This window comes from Phoca vitulina, unplaced genomic scaffold, assembly GCF_004348235.1.
Source record: "Phoca vitulina isolate PV1807 unplaced genomic scaffold, GSC_HSeal_1.0 scaffold98, whole genome shotgun sequence".
NCBI lineage: Eukaryota > Metazoa > Chordata > Mammalia > Carnivora > Phocidae > Phoca > Phoca vitulina.
Genome location: NW_022589801.1, coordinates 1887956 through 1904924, shown reverse-complemented (window position 1 = coordinate 1904924; position 16969 = coordinate 1887956). Strand labels below are relative to the sequence as shown.

General features: G+C 49.8%; 1 protein-coding gene across 9 annotated transcripts in view; it reads right to left on the bottom strand.

The window, feature by feature from the left end:
- Positions 1-484: 484 nt before the first annotated feature.
- INPP4A (inositol polyphosphate-4-phosphatase type I A) overlaps positions 485-16969 on the bottom strand; it is a 130833-nt gene continuing 114348 nt past the window's right edge. For 6 of the 9 annotated variants that reach the window (XM_032397318.1, XM_032397321.1, XM_032397322.1 and 3 more), the window contains 3 exons: positions 14626-14738; positions 12396-12550; positions 3137-8194 (listed from right to left, as the gene is read on the bottom strand). In XM_032397318.1, coding sequence (XP_032253209.1) covers positions 8014-8194; positions 12396-12550; positions 14626-14738 — 449 coding nt within the window. In that variant the 3' untranslated portion in view covers positions 3137-8013. Of the gene's footprint in view, positions 8195-12395; positions 12551-14625; positions 14739-16969 lie in introns of all 9 variants that reach the window. The other 3 variants (XM_032397323.1, XM_032397324.1, XM_032397325.1) reach the window with 1 other exon arrangement.

Sequence of the window (16969 nt, the reverse complement as noted above, 5' to 3'; positions counted from 1 at the left end):
CATTAATGGAACTACATTTTAGCAAATCACACAACAGATAACCAGGCAACCCACAGAGAAGACGTGATACGTATTTATGGACGTGGGAAGGGAACAACAGCTAACACTTATGAACACTTAATGCCAAGGCACCTCACAGCCGCCTTACAAAGAATGTACGATTATTGCGTCCATGCTTCGCACACGAGAAAACGGAGGCTCAGAGAGGGCAAGCAACACGTTCAGGGTCATCAGCCAGTGAGTGGCAGAACAGGACTGGGAGCTAGGTCTGTCTGAAGCTGAAGTCCATGCTCTTAATCCCACCCCCTATTGCCCCTCTGCTTCCAATTAAGAGAAAACAAGGTTACAAAACAGAAGTGCGTCATGGTCTCAGGCTTACAAACACCCGCGTGCTCGATGCAATGCCTATTAATGATGGCCTGGTCAGATGCAGCCATAAAACTAGTCCTCGTAACCGTAACGGAATCAATCAGGCAACACCCAGTTTAATGTTCTTGTCAGTTATTTATTGTTTGTCATTCTAAAGACTAGCACATTTACAGCATACATGGCTTTGAATGAGCTAAGAATATATAAAACAGTAACTGTATGTTTATATATATTAATACAGCCCACCCAAAACAAATAAATAAAAGTACTTTAATTCACTAAGCTTGGCAAATACAACTGCGGAGGGACAAAACTGTATTATACAACATTTGTACATTTTTCAAGGAAACCAAAGGCAACTGTGCTGCAGATGCTTAGAATCCACGTCACATCCCACGTTTTCAGTAGGTCTCAACGTTTCTTTTTAAATGAGGGGCTTCTCAGGAACACTGGACGGAATCTGTTTTACGGTAACCTGTAAAACGGCTTTCCCTGCGCAGCTGAAATCTCAGAGCTCCCAGCTCCCCTGAGGAGCCCCGGCCCGCCATGACGGGGGGCGTGCCCTGGCGCCATGAGCGTGGGGACGGCGTGGCGCCGCGAGCGCGGGGGGTGGGGCGGGAGTGACGCCGCCGCGAGGCTGCACCACGCTCTCCCGCGGCAGCCCGGAGTAGTGCTCGCATGGAATACTGAAACCTCAACAGTTTCTGCACCATTAGCCAAGTCTTAGAGTTTTAACGGTGATCCTTAACAGGAAGCCGAAGTTGGAGAAATAATTCACATAAAGGTGCCACATGCAAAATTGCTAACAGATGACTCAACGTTTGCTATATTCCCTTTTGATAAATGCGGGTACTTAATGCTCTTCAGACAAAAAAAAAAAAAAAAAAATTCTGGAAACAATATGGGTAACATTTAATTTAAAAAGATAAGGGAATTCTTAAAGGTAGTGATGTTAAAACGAGAAAAGATGGAACTAGGTAGACACTAGAGAAATTACAACTTAAATGAAACGGGGGAGGGGTGAGAAAATCAGCCATCCTGGAAACTGTCTTTTGAACAGGGACCGATACAGCAGGAGAATGTGACGCCAGCTGCCGCCGCCTCTGCGGCAGGGTTGGGGGACAGGAGTGTCTCTGCCTGCACCCTCCACAGAGAGCCAGCTGTGGGACAGGCGTGAGCGGCCGCCATCGCTCCCTGGTGTGTCCTCCGCATCCGCTCACACCTGACCAACGGGCACCCAGGAGAAGCAGGCTCTGGCTGCGCAGGAAGGGTCTGGAAGGTCTTCCATCCAGTTCCACCCTCACCTGCGCGCCTACCCCTCTGGGTCCCTGCCAGTGGGTGGCCTTGCCTGTGCCTCAGCAGCCCAAGTATGTTACACATTTCCAAGCGGCATGTCTAAAGGAGCCCACGAATAACACCTCAAATTTTAGACCGAGGAAATTTCCTGCGGGTTCACAAATCATTAGGATCAGCATCATGGATATGTGCCACATAGATTTCTTTTACAGCCTTTTAAATAACATGTAAACATAATAATCATGATAAACAGAACTGATAAACGTATAAACTAAGAAAAATCTCTGCTATGTGCAGATAAGACTTATCATCTTATAATAGATGACTGGACATAATTTTCTATGAAATTCCTAAGTTTTATGGCCTAGTAATCCCTTTCAAACTCTCACTGTAGGAGATAAATTCAACTTTCTCAATAGTCATCTTACATAACAGAATGCGAAGAGGACAGTAACAAGTGCTGCAAACCTAAGAGAAACTTCCATCAGACAATCCAACATGATTGCACCATCTTCTAGAAGACGATAAATTGGGAAACCCACAAAAGCACATATGTTCTGAAAATAGGCTTCCAGCACCTACACGCATAACCCCCCCCCCCCCAGTTGTCTGAGAGGCAGCAGACACCTCAGGTGTGGGGGTCCTGGAGTGACAGAACTCAACACCCGGGGGAGGAGGGGAGGCGTGCCCCAGGGGCAGGACCAGCCAGGAGCTGAAGAGCAAGGGACTGCTGGCTTCACATTCTCCAGCACACACCCTGTTCTACGACGCATCAGGGGCAGAGGGGGACCCCACTGTGTGGGCCGCTGTGCAGGTACCACCTTCCAGTGAAGTCTTATCTCAGGCTGACTTAGCAACCTTTACTTCGCCTTCTGGTTTCCCCTGTGCTGTCACAGGTAGGACAGTTCGTCGGAACCACTCGCTGTCACTACACGAGCTACAGCTACCTTCTTCCCCCAAAACTTGAGTTAACATTTAACATCTACTGGTCTGCCCAGGATCCAATAATTCAATATATTATTTACTGTTTTACATTCAGAGTTTTTAAAAGTAGACTGTAATTCAATGCTCAATTTTGAGTTACTCAGTAGAAAAATACATTAGGTGTGCAGCTGCCTAAGTGGGCATTTTAAAAAGTCTTTTAGCATTTCAGACATATCTAGCTTGATTCATACAGGTAACTATCGATGATATCTGTGTGGTTATGGCTGAGGCTATTTAAATGGGCAGTCGCTATGATCCACACTATTGAGCCAAACATTACCTCCTACTGATTCCAGTGGAAAACATGCTCCATAGACTTTTTAGTGAATTTTTTTTTAAAAAACACAAAAATAAAAACCAATCCTTCAGGTCTTCTTGAAGAATTCAAATATGACACTACAGGGTACCCACATTTAGTATGTAACAGCTAATTAGAGGAACCATGTGTTCATGTTTCAACTTTTCCGTAAGTCCCTTCGGGAGGCCTGTAATGCTTGGGGAAAGCCTTCAGCTGCAGGGAATTAAATGCATATTTGCGACTTCCAACATTCTTCATTGTATTTTCTCTTCGACAACCCTCACTGGGGAAAAAAACAAGCACAAGAAATGACAGCAGTAAAAAAGGAAAAAAGAAAAGACTTAAACTAAGATGAAATGAATTGATTATTTTCATAGCATTAAAAAAAATGTTAATTCAAATGGGTGCCGGACTCATTTACAACAATATGCACGCAAGATGGCGGGCTTCTGAACGAGGAAGGCAACTAAGAAGCACAGACATGGACACATGCTGGATGGGACTGCAAGTCTGGCATTTCCAGAGGCAGCGCTGTATCTAAGTAGAAGCAAACTTTTGTTTTTAAGTGAATGGTTTTCATGTGTGTCATGTCAAGTTAATTTGAGGATTCTATCATAACTAGCGGTTCAAACGTTCTGTTACATCGCAAATTAAATGGAATGAGAAATGGTGCTACTCTTACCAAAGCTTTTCAAGAGCTGCATTTTTCTATATTAGGATTGGCTATTAATCACTTCAAACTCAAAATGCTCATTTTCCTTGCAGAATTCGGTATGTAGCAAAGCCATCTGGCTGAGAAGGCTGCTCTAACATGCCATCCCCACTGAGGAGACAGCTGTCCTGGGTGCAAAGCTATCAGTGAGCCCATGCAATGGTGGCACGCTGGGTCTGCAACAGCTATCAGGGCTAGAAGTGTCATGAAGGAGTGATCCCACTGAGATCTCCCCATGGCAGCCTTCTCCATGTGGGCTGTCCTCATTGTGGTCACCTCTCACAGGCATACCACTAAGCCAGGGAGAGCCCACAGGTGCCCTTCCCTAGAGAACCCGCTCCCAGCATCATCCCCAACTGTATTAGATGGAGGGTTGTCATGGCAACCCAGTGGGCACAGCAAATGCTGAACAGGAGGATGAGCCATCAGGCAGGCTTCACATTCCCAAGTGAGAGCATCAGGGGAGTTCTCTGGGAAATGTTCTGCTGTAGACGTTAAATTAACAGGCAAAAGCGGTTCTAAATATAAATGACTTCCTATAAGCACAGTAGAACTTTACATTTTTATATTATTCTTAGACTAGCAATTAAATCGACTAGTTATCAAATTTAGTACAAAAATCCCCATTATGAGATGTAAAATTTGGAGTTACCAAGAAATAGTGATTTAAAAAAAATATTTCAAATTGTATGAAGACCATTATGTCATGCATTTTAAAAAAATATCAGTGGCAATTGCTTAAGCCTTTTAAAGTGAAAATGACAGTCTCGTTATCAAGAACATGTAAAATATTTTTGGTTAGAGTAATTTTATTCAAAAGATAAGCTCAGGTATTTTAGAAAAGTATCCACCTGCTTGTTATTAAGTAATTTAGTAACTCAGCTATGCTTTCTTGTCACCAGAGCCTCAAGCCCTCAGCGAGACGTGTGTCATCTGAACTGAATGCGCCTAGGCCATATGAGCAGGGAGCCCCTAGAGTAAAGAACGATCATGTTTGTCTAACATCCAGTAATCAGATAAAAATATAATTCCATTTAAAGCAGAAGCTATAGGTTCCTATGCACAGTTAGTCTTATTTAATCTTTGGAAGCTCTCACGTTATCAAACTATTTCAGATATGGCTTCTCTATTTATATAGAAATGGACACACTTTTCAAGGACCACCTATCAGTAGTAAATGCCAAACTGCTTTGAGGAACAAAGAAGAAGAATTTGTCAACTTCGGCATTATCTTTTATTTACAGATATTAAAGAAACTACTTACTGGTTTAACTGGCTGGATATGCGATACACGGAATTGTAATCATGATTACCCTTTCAATGCAATTTTAATTTTTAAAGCAAATCGTATTTACTTTCCCTCAAATGTTGTGAATTTACAAAACCTGACTGCTGAGGCTGATGGCACACCGACCCTGTCGTGACTTGCTTGCACAAGCTCGGGTGTCCGTGCGTGAGACTGAAGTCTGCGGAGGGGAGAGGGTGTCCGTGCTAACTGGCCTTTCCTGCCGCAGGGGCCAGCCTTCTGTCCCTAAGGTAGAACACTCTCATCCAGCTCATCGGCAGAGTTCTTAAGTGCCAATGGCACACATTGAAAAAGGTCTTGGATAGATTTTAGAAAGAGGGATTTAACTATTTCAAAGCTCCACCATTATTTTTTATTCTGTAGATAAATGCTTTCTTTTCAAGGACATCCATTTTTTGAATGAGAATTTAGAATGGAAACCCAGATGACAACTAATTTGGGGGACTCCTCTGGTTCTCCCTTTCTGGTGTGGATCTTCCCCTTTGGAACTCGTCTGGATGCACTGGGGTCTAGTGATACTGAGTATCTAGTGTTGGTGGCCACTGACAATGTCCCTCCCAGTGCTAGCGTCACCTCAGAAGCAGCCTGAAAACCATCACCAAATACCAGACTCCCCTCTTGTGAATCATCTTCCCATGTTTGTTTCATCCAGCCTATTTCTCACTAAAGCAGAAAAGATTTTCAGATATATATTTAGTCTGATTTCCTAAGTAGAAAGCCTTAGTGTTGCTAAAACTCAGCACAAAGGGCGAGCACAATGAGTCTCTTTCCTCAGATGTTCTGAAGAAAGACGGCAACAACAATTCAGAGCCTAGGCCGATCTCCTGGCCTTCTTTCTTTCTTGTGCTAGCCCTCATGACCGGAGACAGCTAGAATGTACGGCCTTTTGGCTCAGCCCCTGAAGAGAAAAACAAAGAACCTTATCTTCTCTCCTTTCCAACCTCCACAGGGCAGGAAGGCCTGGCTGGCATCCTGGCGGTGAAGAGCAGGCTCAGAGGGGCCTCTCTAGCTGGCCACGGCCTCCCTTTGCTTGGGGGGGGGGGGGTGCATCCTGGGAGGAGTCTCTGGGGAGTGGCACAGGAACACCCACAGGCCCGGGGAGCGGAGGGGGCGCTATTGGTAGTCAGAAGGGCCTCCCTCATGGGTGCATAGTCTCGGCCAGGCCTGGAGGTGGGCACAGGCACTTGTCACCCCCGTGGGGCATCAGGAGCACTTGAACCAGGGCAGGGACTGGGAAGCTGTGGAATGGGAGCTGGAAGGGCCTGCGGACTCTACTTTCTCTCTTTCAAATCTTGGAGTGCTGATGCATGCACCTCAATCTGAAGGAGGTAGGAGGTGAACATACCTCTCAAAGAATCACGGATCAGACAGTGACTAGTGTTGTGTTGCTACAACTTAACACCACCTGTCACTTGGCACCCGGTGAGACTCCCTACTGAAGAGTGTCAGGAGCTATGCCCCAGTACGGCCACCTCAGTTTTTCCAGAAAAGACAGAGTGGCCATATGGCACTCATGAGAAGACTGGCTTCCTGAACTACAGGTAGGAACCCTGCCCTAAGGCTCCTGCAGTGCTCAGAGGGTCTAGGAAAGAAGGGCCTCCCAGGGGTGTGAGAAGGACAGTCTTAGAATTTAAAGCCCGAGTCTGGCATTTGTTATTCATTGCTAACCACTTCTACCATTCCTAGAACGCGGACTCAGAACTGATGCCAAACCAGAGAAGTCCCAGAGTAAGTTCTGGACATCTTGGGGGAGGGAAGTGAGGGGGCAGATTTTGTGGTGGACTGGGTCTGTGTGTATGCATGGGAGTAAAGTTTCTGGAAAAGACAGCTTCTCTAAATTCACTCTGATTTTTCTAGACTGGTAAAAAGAAATCCACTTTCGTAAAATCCAGTGTATGGGGAACCAGCTGGCAGTCAAAAACAGAAGTACAGCATAGTTTGGGCTGGAAAACAGAGAAGCCACTGAGTATTTCTTATACAGAATCCATGGAAATTTCCCCCTAATTTATTCTGTTACCTTTACAGACGTTCAATTACTCTTCTGCCAAATGTGGAAGTTAAGGTTACGAACAACCTTGTTTTCTGGGCATTTCCATGTTACATGAAGAGTGCTAATAGCACAGACCCAAGCAACACCTTCTCTCTCACACTTCCATCTGCCACAAGTGCCCAAAGGTTAGGCCTCCGTTTGGGGATTTTTTTTTTTTTTTTTGATTTTCAAAATTATCATTATTAACCACATTTGATTTTTTAAAATGAAAAATACTGCTTCATGAAAAATAAATGTATTTAACAGCCTTTTGTTCCTATATGCACTAATTCCTGTAACCAGTTTAGTGATCCTTAAAGATTTCAAAGAGTAAATCATAAGTCACATGCAGTATGTTATTTTAATGTGCCTGACTTGGTACAATGGGCAACTGCGGACACAGCTTTGTGTTGTCTCAAACTGGAAATCATAAACACAAGCGAGGAATGTTATGATTCTGCAAAGTGTTTGCTACTGTGAGTTCAGGGACTACGCTTTGAAATGAAAGCAAAAAGTACATGTCCTATTAAATAGGTTGATCTAGATGAGCCGGTTATAAAGCATCTATCTATCCTTTTCGTTTCTCTTCAAAAGGAAAGGAAAGGTTAGCAGTACATGAAAGAATAGTATCAAATATACAAATTCTCTTCAGACAGAATCCCCTTCTCTCGGAAACAGGGCACAGGAGATATACAGGTAGTAAATAGTTTTACATCAGAAGGTGAGAGATTTGGTACAACTCCAGGCCAGCTAAACAATGCAGTAACAGGGCACTGTAAGAACGTGTTACAAGCACTGAAAACTCGATGGAATTTAAATGCACGAGTCCTCTCGGTGAAATAATTTGGCAAGTATTTACAGTTCAGAACAATAGAACGTCAAACTGTAAGGCATGAAATATTTCTTGGCAGACCACGCTCTGACACATTCCTTCTGTCCAGTTAGGTACACAGGTGGCTGGACATATTCTGGCACTTTTGTTTTTCTTGCGACTTAGTACTGATTTTTCGCAATGGTACTCATTTGCAACGCAATTTGGTCACCAGGTATGCTATGCTCAGGAAGAGCCACACAATCAGTAAATTGGGGCTCAGGGCTAACAAAGGGATGGAACAGAGGAGGCTGGGATCTAGTCTTAAGTCTCGGATGGGCACCAGGCCGCTCAAGTTCTTCTGGGTGACTACCTCCCGTGTTCCAATGCTGTGAAAAGGAAAAAGTTTGGGAGAAAGGAAAAGAAAAAGGCAAAGGAAATAAAGAAAAAAAAAAAAAAGAGACACATGCAATGGATGTAACAAAAGTATGGAAAAAAGAGGAGAACCAAACGGTAAGATTTAAAACAAACCAAAAAATGGGATGGAGCCACAACAGAAAGAAAAGATGATGTGCAGAAAAGGGTGTGGAAGGGATACCAAATCAAAACCAGCACAGTCACAAGAAGAAAGGAGAGAAAGAGAAGTGAAAATAAGAAAAAAATACTGTCGTCTACCGAAAACAAACACATGTAGGTTGACTAAATGGTTTTCCATGTTCGCGCTCTCTCGGCTGGCCAAGCACAACTCCATGCTGCCCCGCCATGCTCCCACATGCTGCCAAGACATGGGTTTCAAGAAGCAAGCTGAACATGAAGAACCATTGAGGGTGGCGGGGGGGGTTTGACCTTCTCACAGATGCCTGAGCGGGGGGCGGGGCGACCGACTTTGCCAAAGCTGCCTCTTGATGAACCATTCAAACAACGACCGTTTACCTCAAGTCTCAGTCAGAGGCAGAGCCCTCCCCAGACTCGCCCTGGCTGTCAGGCTGAGCAGTGGCACAGCATGAGCTGCTCGTGGCCCCGAACGTTCAAGTTACTGTTCTGCAGGGTGATCCCCAACCACGGAATCCAACCAAGCTCACACCGGAAATTTGGGGGTTTTCCCCTTTGGTGACCCAGAAAAAAAACATACCGAAGTGCCATGGCTCTGGAGCCACATCTTCCACGGACGTCCACCAAAGTGGCAACAGTGACACAGAAGCAGAGATGCTGGGACACGACACATGGCCTCTGAGGATCCACCCAGAGATGAGTAGCACGGGGTCCTTGCTCAAGCAGAGTTCTCCTGGGCTTTCCCGGAGGAACTTGGAAGCCCTGGAGTGGCCCTGCTGGGATGTGCCATTTAGACTGGGGACACATTCCCAGCCAGGGCAGTCTCTGGGGGCGGGGGGGGGTTGTCACTGTGGCTACTTAGGAAGGCCCACTCTGTGTTTCAGCCCCCGGATCAGGGACAGAGAGGCACCACGAGCAGTGAGCTGGCACCGGCCCCAAAGGCTTGCAGGAGCCGAGCGTACACCACTCTTCGCAACTCCGTGTTCTGTGATGTCACACCGGTAGCTGGAAATAAGCCCCAGTGGGAGTATTTACGCTACAGAAACTGGCCAACACTATAGATCAGGGCTTTTTTTGGTGGTGGTGGAGGCGGGGAGCTGGTTGTTAAACATTTGCTAGCACATCACTGGCCACTGCTCATCCTGGGCCTCCGGGAGAAACACAGCCCGAGTGTCAGCTTTGCCCCCTTACCCCACCCCCTCTCTCCACCCTGCACCCTTGCCTGCATGCTCTACTCTTCCATCTGGTAAGATGCAAGCAAGAAAGCAAGAGAACCAAAATGCATTCCTCCACTCAAGGCATGGCGCAGTATTTTCTGCTGCCTCCTTAGGGCTCCCGGCTGAGCCACAGGTCCTGGCCACGCTACAGCCAGAAATCCTGGCTAGTGACCCAGCCACCTCAGGCTTGCTGTCTATGGACAGAGGCGTGTGTTCCCCACAGGGGAGAATCCAGAAAATCACCTTAAAACAACCACACTCGGTAACGGCCTGGGCTGCGACGCGGCCAGGCAGACAGGCGGTGGAGAGCACAGAGCCCTGGCTGCTGGAGCTACTGGGTCCCCGGGGGCGGGTGCAGAGGGGCCGTGATCCAGCTTGGTTCTTGTGTAATAATATCTGACATGATTAGTAAGTAAGATTACGTGTTTACTGCAGAGATTTTAGAAAATTCAGAAAAACCTAAATAGGACACTTTAAAAAGACTTCCATAATTGGAGGTGGAGGGGGGAGGTTTAGAGAGGCAGAGGGAGGCCCAGGGAGGAAGGTCCTTCCCTACTCAGGACCTCGGGGTCCTCACCTGTGTCACAGGAAAGCAACACCGACTTTACAGACTCGGAAGCGCTCCGACGAGTGACAGGCGTGACAGCACCCGGAGGGTGGACAGAGCAGGCGCTCGGGACGGGGGTGGGAGTGTGACGATTTGTATTAGAAACCTTAGGGAGGTGTCTATTTTTAACCTAAGGGATCAGTGCGGCAGATGTGGCCAGAAGCATACATAAGGGGATTCACTGCCCCCTGGTTTGAGGTGCTGAAAACCACCTTCGGCTTAGATATTCAATGGCAGCAAACTGGATCATTATGGTGTGCTCAAAATTGTAACCCGAAAAAATGCTCACAAGACTGTTAAATGAAAAAAGTAGGCTAAAGCACCAGGTGTAACTGCACACAGAGCTGCATTTGCTTGCGCACGTGTGTGTTTTGTGCATTAACCAGAGACTGGCGACCCAGTGTGTGTATTAACCACACTCACGCCTGAGTGCTTGTATGTATGTGTCTACATCTGCAAGAGTAGGCATCAAACATGAGCACGGCTGCTTGTCAACAGTAGGAATACGGAGGATTCGGAGGTGGGGGTGTGAGAACAGCTGGTGAAGGGGCTTATCCGTATTTTTAAATTTTGCTACAAGAAATATCACTTTCTTAGGTGATCAAGTGGTGTGTGCTGAAAGCCATAGCAGTTGATCTGTGCACGTGTGGGTATTGCCCATAGCCCCAAGGCGGGCCACAGGCCAGCAGATGCGGCCACCCCTGCGTCTTTCTAAGGAGCCCTATTCTCCCCGGTCTCCCGAGACCTCTGTGCTCAGATGCAGTCAGAATGAATTGTTATTCTCATCGAATTTGTTCCAGAAGCCAGGACTGGATAGCTGTCTACACATCAACTGTACACCTGACTCAGGGCCCGGTCTACTGAATGGACCTGATCCTAACCTTTGCTCCGACAACCACAGGAATCCCCGCCCCCCCTCTTCCATTTCTTGTGTTTCTTCTCTAGCGGAGGCCTGCATCTCACCAAGGTGGTCCCTCCCAGCACCTCGCAGCTCACAGGGTGCAGACGTGTGTGGCCGGAAGCCCAGGCCCTGCCACCCTCATGGCATCAGGAACACCAAGCCTGAAGGACAGACCGTGAGGACAGGCTTGACTAAGGGTGCCTGGGCAGGGGTCTCGAGAGTCTCCATGGCTTCCCTGAGGCTCAGCCCAGGGAGGGTGGTGAACTTTCCGTACGTGCATAAATAGAAGCCCCGAGGTCACAGAGGGGGGTTTGGATGAATGTGGAAAAGACAAAACAGGGACAACACACTTCCATTCCTACAAAATGCTATTATCAAGAGGCAGGAGCTCAGGCATCACTTTAGTGGGTTATTATGAGAAGGTCAAACGGCAGAAACATACAGAAAGGATAAGAGAATTGAATGCTTTAAAGAATTTGGTGAGAGGACAAACGATACAGAACATTCAGTAGGAGTGACCGTTGGAAACGAGACTTTGACAGCATTGGTGGCTACATTGAAGGAGACGGGAAAACCAGGTTTCTTATCCTTTCTTTTGGTATGTGAGGTAAGGTGCTCCCCAGCAGTGCTTGAAACAAGGCATCGATCAACAGTAGACAGTTTTTAGTCCCGGGTTTCATTCTGCAAACACGCCTGCTGCCTCAGAACCAGAACATCATTAGGGTGAGGTCGCCATGGCACACAGACAGGTGGGGGGCTGCTGCCGTTACCATAAGACACTCATTTGACACTTTGCTAAGAAAAGCAAACTGTGTCGACGGCTAGAGAAGAAGCAGAGCAAACCAGTGCAACCTGCAGACGCGTTTTCTTCACTCAAGTTTGAAAGGAGTTAATACGCATGGTGGAAACAGCAGGTGCCTGCTGAGGAAGCTCTGGCCCTCGTTCCCACCCGCAGCAAGGCGGGGGCTGAGGGCCAGCCACGTGCCTGACTCGCACGCGGCTGCACTGGACTTCCCTGGGCAACGTCCTGACTCCTCAGCTTGCCCCGAGGGCACCCGATTTCAGAGCAGTCCCGCTCACAGAGACTGCTAGCTCTCTTGTCCCTCTGACTTAAAAAGGAACACGGTCTCAATTTGAGACCACCGACAGTTTGACTTGGCAGACGTCAGTGAATTTTCCAAAGTCAAACCAGAGCATATGCTGGCGGGGGTCAAGGGGACCTGGGCCTGGGGCGCCCCGGCGGGACCGGCTCATCTGCAGTTTACACGGAGCCCGGGGTAGGCGGGGCGGGCGGCCTGGACAGCGGGACTCACCTGCGCATGCACTCCAGCGCCTGGGTGAACACCTGCGGGGCCATGCCGTGCTCGTGCTGCAGGATCAGGCACTGCTCCAGCGTCACCGACATGGCCGTGCGGTCCTTGGCGCTCTTGCAGCTGGTGAACCGCACCCCGTTAAGGCGGCGGCAGATCTGCAACAGGAACACAGGCTGTGCTGACAGGGAGACGCCACAGGACCCCAGTTCCGGATGGTCAGCGGCGGCATGTGGCAATGCCGACTCCCAGGGCCACTTCTGCTCCCCGACTCCACGTCCGGCCAGAGCCAGCAGCAGAAATGACGTCACTGCCCGTGGGACTGCCTTTGTCCCCATGTGACTTTGTCCCCGTCCCTCGTGTTCCCCCCACCGCCCGGGCCGTTCCTTCCAGGCCTAGGCGCCCCCTTCTTGTCTGGGGCATCACCGTCCGTGCACTGACCGTACCAGCTGCCCCCTTCCAAACTGTGCCCAGGCCATCTCCTCACGTTCAGACCGTGCTGCGGGCCCTGGCCAGAGGAGAGCAGCAAAGTTCGGCTCGGGAGGTCAGAGCGGCTCCCGGGATGTCCCGCCCCTGGCCAAGTCTCCAGGTCTTTCTGGAAGGCATAGCACAGACCCACTGTCTCTACTCTGTTCCTCACCTGCACAGATGGGAATGGCTCAGAGGAGCTTCCCCCTTTGCCACCTCCCTTTGCCACCTCCTGAGCACCAGGCCCCGTGGGCCCTCCACTGTCCTCCACCTCCCTCAGGGCCGGGCAGGGCTCAGGGGTCAGTGCACTCTGCCCTTCACAAGTGGGGAGCTCACAGTGGGGCAGCCTCCGGGCTGAGAAAAGGCCACCCCACGGCACCTTCTCTCCCCACAGGAAGGACATTTGGGGGCATTTTCTTTGTACCACTAGATACAATTCTAGGTACACAGTCCCCAGGAGCAGAAAGCCCTAAAACAAAAGATTTTTTCTTTTAAGTTTACGGCAACTTCATCTGGCAGTCCGACCAGATCTGAGCTGATATGAGACTATAATCTTCATTAATCCCATTTTGTATAAACATTCAGACCTTTTAATAAGGCAATATTAATGAGTTTGGTTCCAGAGCGCTGCCCCAGACTCCCCTGGGTATGTTCAATCATATGTGTGTACCACATCAAACACAGGTGATGTGCACTGTGTTACACATATGTGCACCAACTGTATACCAAATCTCCTTTCTAAAATATAGAAACCTGTGAATTCCAAAACACCTACCCACAGGAGCTTCAGATAAGGGCCTGTACCAGGTAGACCACAGCCATTAACAGAGGCACAAGGGGGGGGACATTCAAAGACAGGGCTCCATGAAGACAGGCTCTCAAACACAGGGTCTCCCAACAGCGGACAAGCACCATGACCAGCTGACCATCTGCTGCAGGGAAGAGACCCGGGGTGGAGAGGAACACTTTCCTGAGGAGGAGAACAGGAAAGCTCTAGAATAAGTAGCTCAGGAAAGCCATGAGGGGGGAAGGGGAGACAGCCCTCCTAATGGCTACTTGGGCTCTGTGAACCGGGGGTAACCCCCTGTGAGTGTGTAATCCTTCCCCAGGGGCAGAGGCCGGACGTCCATCCCTCCCCCGTGCTCGGGCCGGGCCAGGAGCTGGAATGCCATCTGGGGATCACTCGTGCTCCTGAGTCTACCTGTGCTAGTCCCCATGCTGGACAAGTCACGGTGCTGCCGCGGAGGGCTCCCACAGCTGCCTGTGGTCACCCTCGACAGGGGTGAGTGAAGGGCTAGCTATGCAACTCCACGAGAACATTTATGAGAAAATACTGGAAGTACTTGGGAAAAGAGGAGATCTGAACTGCAATGTACAAAAACTACTATGTAAAGAGACTGCAAAGATCACCACGATCTACCTCTGAAGCTATTAAAAGATGCAGTAGGCAGTGCGTTGTAGCTGGTATCGATTGCCCAGGCTTCTGGAGGTGACAACTGTCATCAGCCTGCTTATGAAATGCCCCAGGGGATAGAGTCTGTGTCAAGCTTACTGGAATTCAGGCAGCCCTAAAGTAATGAACTCATAGGCACCTTTCAGTATCCTCCAGAGTTCTGGATGTATCCAGTGACTTTCTTTTTGTGTCCATATGGAGAAATTTGCTCTCTCCACTCCTGGCTGAGATTCTGATTTACTATCATAATTATTACTATTGGCAGCCAGTGCAACAGTATCATTCTTTTCCTCAGTATAACGAAGGTACTACCTCAGCAGCTTGCCAGAGAATGTCGACGTTCTTATTCTTCCTGGCGTGTACATTCTGGCCCAGAAAACGCAGCAGCTCCGGCAGGCACGTCTGGCTCCGAGATCGAGGTAGGCCTGCAAGACAGGGGGAGTCCGTGAGAGCTGGTGGGGCACCCAGGCCCTTGGCCCATGGAGCCTGGCCAAGCTGGAAGCTTAGGGTGACTTATGCAAGAAAGGGGGGTTGTGCTTAGGGACTGGCCCTGGCTTCCAACACGGGGAGCACTTAAATCACTTTCACGGCCACTTCAGTCCCACCTGCCAAGGGCAAACACTCATCTTCTTTCAGCTCTTCTGAGGGGCTGGAGCATAGTCACAGGGTCACCGAGGGCAGGAGGGAGTTAGGAAGATCCATCTGGTCTTCAGAGCCTCCGCAGGGAGGAGGATGCTTAGGGCGATGAGTACTGACCACTGAGTAGGCTTGGCCACCCCTGGGGGATGTGGGCAGTAGGGCCTCCTCCCGTGGACCTGAAGTGACCCACTATCTCTGACAGCCTCCCTCTGCCACTGTGACCGTCTCCAGCCCTTCCAGGACCTCTTGAACTGGAAGATCAGTCTGATCACCTCACCTAAGAAACCTGGGATTTTCAAACCCCAGGATCATCAGAGAAAAAGAGAAGCGCCTCGAGGTCATGTCTAAGAAAAATAGCTATGGTGCCTGAATCCCCAGACTAAAACCAAACACATGGAATTCTGGGATCTAGCTGCACACAGAGTTTCCACCACACAAGCTCACCTTCATGTACCCAGGCTCTTACGCTAATTATCACATGCACCTGGTATGTGCCCGGCACCATGCTGATCAGGGGACTGGGGCAGAAACAGACGTGGAAAGGGGGCTCCCGCTCATTGAGGGGCTCAGTCTGTGATGGAGGCTGTGGGAGCCCAGAGGAGGCAAGCTTGTCTCCTGGTGGAGACACAGCACGTTACTTCCCCAGATTGGCTGCAGCTTCTCCCTTGCTTCCCCTGCAGCCCCAGTCAGTGCACACCTGCCCACTGATGAACCGAGCAAATTTAAGGGGTATTCACTGGCTGCACTCCATTTCCTCGGCCTCACAGAGCTCCAATTCTCCTGGGGCTGAAGGCGCAATGGGCTGCTGCTCCCCCAGCTTCCCGGGTCGTGGTCCAGTGCTACTGGTCCACCCTGGAGAGGCTCATGCCTGGCCTGCTTTTGTCCCTTCTGCAGCCTTCATCACCAGGATACATCTCCTGGAGTCTCACATCACTGGAAACAGGCTGCCTTCCAAGACGCTGAGCACAGAACTCCCACTTCCTGACCACATGGCTCACTGTGCCCACTCATCTGTCCTCCACATGGCCTCCATCCCTCCTCCCTGCTCCCCTTTGTGATGCCTGGGCCAGGGGCCCAACCCTGCAGAAGACCCTGTCCCTCCAGTCCAAGCTTGGGTGCTCCACTGTCTCCGACCCCTGCAGCACTTGGAAGGCGGGCGCTGGTGGCAGCCAGCCTGGGCTCCCTCCTTGGGAGACTCGCCCTCCTGCCTCGGTGTCCTCAAGTGTCAAGTGCGTAGACAGCCTGGCACGTGCAAGGATTTGATAAATCTGTCACTTTCAACTATGATCACTGCTGAAGCACGTGAGGATACCTCAATACCTGGGGGTTCCCAAGAGCCCGGGTACTGGTGACCTGCAGCTAAAGCGTCAGGGTATCCTCTCACTTATGGCTTTCAATCCTGACCACCTGGGGAGTTTCTGGAACTCCTGAGGCCCACCACTCTGGGGTGGGGCCCAGGCATCAGGACTGTCTGGGCCCCCCAGTGAATTCCAGCGTGTGGTCAGGGCCGGCACTTCTGCAGTTCCCTGGGGAGACCGGGGCCACCTGCCGTGAGCACCCTGTATGTCCCCCTGTCCACAGCAGCCCCCGATGTGTAGTCCTCAGCTGCTCCTCCATCTTGCCGCTGTGTTTCTCTAGCTCCTTCCCCCGTGGCCCATCTCACATCTCTGCCGACCTCCGGGGCAGAGTGGCCCATCGAGGCAGTGCCATTTTGTCACTTACTTGCCCTGGCTGCAGCCCTCGCCGCACTGACTGTGCCTCAGAAGCCACCAGGGACTCCTTCCCTCACCCCCCCCCAGCACCCAGGTAACACTGCTGCTCTCCTGCCTTCAAGGACTCACTCCCACCTGTCCGCTGAACCTTTTCTTCTCAAGCCACCTCCACGCGGGGCCTTTCCCTGGAGCCTTGTCCTCAGCCCCTTCCTCTGGCACACAGTGACCTCAGCCGTGAGACAGCCCCATGTCACCCATGTCGCTGACCAGGGTGACGACAGGCGTGCCCTACCCGGCCTCACCTG